Source organism: Triticum dicoccoides, chromosome 2A, assembly GCF_002162155.2.
Source record: "Triticum dicoccoides isolate Atlit2015 ecotype Zavitan chromosome 2A, WEW_v2.0, whole genome shotgun sequence".
Lineage (NCBI taxonomy): Eukaryota > Viridiplantae > Streptophyta > Magnoliopsida > Poales > Poaceae > Triticum > Triticum dicoccoides.
In genome coordinates this window covers 471,528,676-471,534,098 of record NC_041382.1, presented here as the reverse complement: position 1 = coordinate 471,534,098, position 5,423 = coordinate 471,528,676, and the positions used below count along the sequence as shown (strand labels likewise).

Below are 5,423 nucleotides of genomic sequence, written 5' to 3'. Positions count from 1 at the left end.
AAAAGAGGCCCACTTGCAATTTATACAAAAACAATGACAACTCAAAATAGCAATTATTTGTCAAGATAAAAATGCATGGCTGGCAAAATTTCCAAAAATTATCAGCAAATTTTGACAGCCCACATAATATAGACCTATGTGATCTTTGGAGTTCTTCAAATGCCACAGTTTTGGCACCAAAAGAACTTTTCATAGTTCTTATAACTAACAATATGACTACTAAAAGAACAGCAAGCTTTAACAGGCATACATTACACGATAAACAATGGGTCAAAAAGAGCGTATGGATATTCATTTACAGATTTAATGCATCATCTCTGGACAGCGGACTACCATAAAAACAACATTGGAAAAAAAAGAACAAATCATTCAGCAGGGAACTAGCCCACGCAATTTATTAGCAATATGCAACAAGTGGTCAATGTTTGTGGGTGGGTAATTCTGGAGAAGCTTGAGGTTTGCAGTGAAGTCGCCAGCCAAGAGCCGTCTTCGAACAAGAATTAGCATTGCACAGCAGATCCTTAACAAGGTGGCCTGCAACAAAACAAGATGAGTTAATCTATTGCCTCGGAAATGCATCACACGGGACGAAAATATAAATGGCAGCTCTCTAACCTGGGGCCCCTCTGGATCACCTAATAACGCATCCCACAGGTGGATGCAGTCACGGAACTTAAACTCCTGTGTCAATAGCAGGGTGATCCATCTGAACGCATAGAACTGTGGGTTAACCTGGAATTGATGGAGGAATGTCACAATGGAGGCTAAAGTATATGTAACAATATATTAATTCTGACCAGTTAAAAATGAGTAAGTACATTAGATCCGTACCTTGGTTACGACCTCTAAATGCCGCCAGAGCTCTTCATCATGCCTTTTCAGGAGCTGGGATAGTTTACTGATTGTGGAGCGTATACCAACAACACTGTTGTCAAGCTGCTTGCAAAAGTTATCTCGAAATCCACTTAGCACCTCAACAAAACAGAAAAAAGCATCTGACTCTGCTGAAGCCTGTTCATACAAAAGAAAAATGGAAAGTACACGGTCATCAAGCTTCCATGATGCATAATGCGACGCATTACGCATGGTGCATGGGCTAAAGCTATTTGATATTAGCAGCCATAAATCAATAAGATATTCGCTTTGGAAAATTCAGGAGCGGGGTGGCCTTGTGAAATATAGCCTCGCAAAGGAAATGCGTAGTTGTACTATGTAGGCCATAAGAAAAACCTTGTTCCTTGCAATGGGTCTACAAAACAACAGTTGGCAAATCTATGTCGGATTTTAGTTGCTACAATAATCCTTATTAACTAAAACATGGAGTCTAAGCTTATCATGTTAACCAGACTGTAAAGGAGAGAATTCCAGAAGTTCATGGGTTAGGTTGAGCCTAATCTGTAAACTCCACAAGATACTCCTCTAGAAGCTTGCAGTAGGATTTATATACTCTAAAAATCTAATGATGCATTTTGACACATTCGAAATTATCGACCGCCAAACTGCATCAGAGATGATTCTTTCTTAGCTCTTATTTTGGTTGGAAGATAAAGATGTACTTTCACTGTTTTCAATACATGGCACTTTTGAGCGCATGTTTTAGCAAAAAAAATGCAAGGGTTAGGTCTAAATCCCCCTCATAACAAAGATGTGGGAGAAAAGTCTAAGAAAACAAACAACGAGAATGCATAATCAACTATGGGCAAGATGATAAAGATGAATGCAAAGGTGCAAAGCTCCAAACATTTGGGAAGGATATCTTGGTTGAAAATACCAGCTATGCAGGAAGCATATCATGACCAAAAGTGCCAAACATTGTGAAATGAAGTGAGTATATACAGATGCATCACATCATTTACTATACGATTCAAAGATTCAAACTCCAGTACTCGTTGCATCATCACGGGTTGCATATTACATCAATACTAAGAAAAATAAAATTTAAGACAATTAATAATTTGAAGCTATAAGGAAAATCACACAATCTTTAGCATGGTCAGTTTGTTTCATCACCACAAAAACTAAAAAAAAGTTTTTTTAAAGCAAATGGGGACATTAAGAGAACTTACAGAATTACTTTGGTCTGGATCATTCTTGAAGACATAGTAGAGAGGTGCCAAAACTTCATTCATTCCTTGTACATACCTTATACCCGGGTTTAATTTTGCAAAGATGGTAAGTATTCGCTTCAGTGACTCCTGGAAAAAATACATCATATTTTAGATTTAGACTAAATAGAAGTACCAGAAACAAGCAAGAACTGGCATCATGTTTAGACAATAAATGCCTACCTGATTAGACAAGGCATCAGAAGAACCGCCATTGAAAAACTGCATCTCAGGATGAGTACGCTTAACATCTCTATCAATCTGCTCTACAGTTTCAGATTCCTGAAAGTATTCGATAACATTTACATTTTAGTAGCTAAGACACTAACATATTTATCACAACATTAACTAACAAGCAGAATGCAAAGGGAGGTCTCTCACAAGCAAAGCAGTTGCAAGTTGCAAAACCAAATAAAATGAATTAATAGAAACAATGTACAGAGTATGGCAAACAGCCAGGAAGTACACTAATTTTAAGTGCAGTTAAACATTACCTGGAAGTGTTGGTTCCAAACACTAGTTTTCCCAAGGCTTAGAGGATGTTCGTCCTGGACGATTTCCGCCCTTGGGAGAAATCCAGTTCCTTCAGAATTATGTTCCTTCCTTTTTGAAATAGTCATTTCCATTCTTCGGGTAACTTCTGACTGACCAGAACCAAAATATATTGTTGTGCAGGTTGGTTAAAAATGGGAAAAGGAACCACCACAAAGTAGGTAAATTAAAGAATCTACATCACAGTAAAGCACATTATCAATTTAATGTATGGTGTGTGCGCACACGTGTGGTTGTGGGGTGGGGTTTTCTAATTATGGATCATGCTAGCTGAAGATTGACGTTTTCTAGTCAAATATTCCATATGGTCTACTTTGTCTGTCGTTTTAGATCACTCATCTCTTCACACCAGCATGAATCAGCATTTAGTTCAGGTATTTGAGGGAAATGCCATCTCGACAATAAAAATGTCTGCCATTTGCAAGCCAAAACAATCTTGCTAAAAATATCATCTATTTCGGACTGATTCTAGTACAAAGTTAGGAGGGGAAAATTGTGGCAGCCAGCATGAGGTGACTGTCTACCAGCCTGGCACCAAAACCAACAAAATCTTAAGATGTTAAGGACTAGGTTGGGCTTCTAGAATAAGCTGGGTAGGGGGGGCGCTTATTTCCACAGCAAGTCATAAGCCCCAAAAGAACTGGCCCTTAAGGAGTGTGTTTCATGCCCGTAACTGATTTGGATTTTTTTTTCAATATATAGCTACCAACACACACCGGTGCTCTCCTAGCCCTCCTAGGGAAGGAAAGCATTGTTCCTTCTATTTAAACACATAGTAAGTGGTGAACAACTAAAGAACTCGTGCATCTGCAATGGTAAAGAACTAAAGAACTCATGCATCTGCGATCGTAAAGAAGTTACAGCGCAATGTGCATTAAAAACTTACAGGGTTAACCAAAAGCTCGTCTTTGAAAGCACTGTACTGGGACCGCTTTTTTTCCAGTTCGTACGCCCACAGAGCATGATCCATTGGCAAGTACCCCAAGAGAAGCTGCTAACTATCAAAAAAGTCAAATAAATTTGTAACATATTAAAAAGGAAAAAAAAATATCGACACCGCCAACAGACTAAAATGCATTCACAATATCCATTTTACCTCAAACACTTGCCGTTTGTTCAACAGTTTCTTCTAATCTAAACCTATAACAGTAGCTATTCTCAAACCTCTACAATAAAATTAGAGCATGGCTCCAAATTATGATGTGCAATGAAATAAATTCATAAAAAACAGCAAAGAAATGCAAAACAGAAGGAAAAAACTCGAGGCTCGTTTATTTGGCTTCTGGGGAGATCTCAACAAGCTTGAGAATTGTTTTTCCCCTACTTGGGAACTTGGCATGAGAAGTCTATTCATGAAACAATATTACTACTCCCAGTCTAGAATATTTCAAAATCGTATTCTATTAGTGAATCAATTGTTCAAGGACTTATTCATGGAATATAAGTAAATTCCATGAGCGCTTCATGTACTATGCGAGTCCATCGTTAAGTAAGCATATATGTTTGTATTTCATTATAAATGATGCATAAGTTTGAAGACCAATCACATGGAGGCTAATTTTTTTTCATAAATCTAATGTGTGTCATGCCGTTCAAAAGATACTATCCTGATTTAGGTGAACCAACCATGGCAACCCCGTCCTAGACTCAATTGGGGCATCATGCCATATATGGAATCAACAATGATCATACGAGGTCATCAACAAGCATCAGGGCATAAAAATGTAACTCTTGAACTTTCTTGCCAATGTCATATCACCAGCATGTGAGTGAGAGAGCAAACACTCGGCCAGGCCCAAGCAAACTGCACGAACACATAGTGAAAAAGTTATACGAAGAAAATGGGAGAATTCCCAGACCTTCCAGACAACAGGCCGCACGGCGGGGTCGTCAGGCACGCCCTGGCACGCGAGCCTCCGCAGCTCCGCCAGATCCACCACCTTCCTTTCCAGCTACACGCACCGAAACACAAACAGACGAACGAACAAGTTACAAACCAAAGCTAAACAGCGAAGTCCCGTGACTCGACCGCGAGAGGCCAACACTCACCGCCGCTTTGAACTCGGCGACGAGGTGGGTCCGAGACGAGGTGGCCGCGCCCTCGTCACCGCCGCCGCTGTCGGAGTCGGAGTCAGAGCTTGCACCGTCGCGCCGCGCGGGTTGACGAGGGGGCGGCGGGGTCGGATCGTGCTGCGGCTTGGGAGGGGGAGGTGGGGGAGGGGAGGGGGCGCGGGGAGGGGAGCGGTGGCGCGGGCTAGGGGCAGGGGCGGACCAGATCGGGCTGTTGAGCCAGTCCGGGACTGCCTTCTGCCTGGGTGTGGATGTTGGGTTTGGGTTGGCGCCGTCGGCCATGGCGGCTGCTGAGGCCGGGGGAGATGGTGCCTGTGGCGGCGATGGGTTTAGGAGTTGGGAATGGGGAGGAGTCCCCCGGATCGGAGGGGACGGCTGGGTTGGACTTGGACCGGTCGGTGCCTCGGTGTTCTTCTCTTCTCCAGCTTTCTTTTCCTCTTTTTCCTTTTCCTTTTCTTTTGAGATGAGAAGAAAGCTGCTGCTTGGCTGACATTCAGTCACCTGATGTTTTTCCTAAAAAAAAGTCACATGATGTTTTAATGTTTTAGTGTCACACAAAGTTACACAATATTTGACTGAAATCTAGAGAAAATTTAGAGACATTAAAACATTACACTAAGGGCTAGTTCTTTTGGCCGACTTAAAAAATAAACTGCATCTCTTCTAAACTGTTAAATCTGTCGGGTTTTTGCGTTC

At 41.4% G+C, this 5,423-nt stretch overlaps 1 protein-coding gene across 1 annotated transcript; it reads right to left on the bottom strand.

The window, feature by feature from the left end:
- Window positions 1-213: 213 nt before the first annotated feature.
- LOC119354931 (TBC domain-containing protein C1952.17c-like) lies at window positions 214-5,122 on the bottom strand. The gene is made up of 9 exons (XM_037621697.1): window positions 4,707-5,122; window positions 4,517-4,609; window positions 3,544-3,648; window positions 2,600-2,749; window positions 2,289-2,387; window positions 2,067-2,195; window positions 832-1,011; window positions 616-732; window positions 214-534 (listed from the first exon to the last, which is right to left on the bottom strand). Exons 1-9 carry the CDS (start codon window positions 5,007-5,009, stop codon window positions 370-372), a joined length of 1,341 nt encoding a protein of 446 aa, XP_037477594.1. The 5' UTR covers window positions 5,010-5,122; the 3' UTR covers window positions 214-369.
- Window positions 5,123-5,423: the final 301 nt, after the last annotated feature.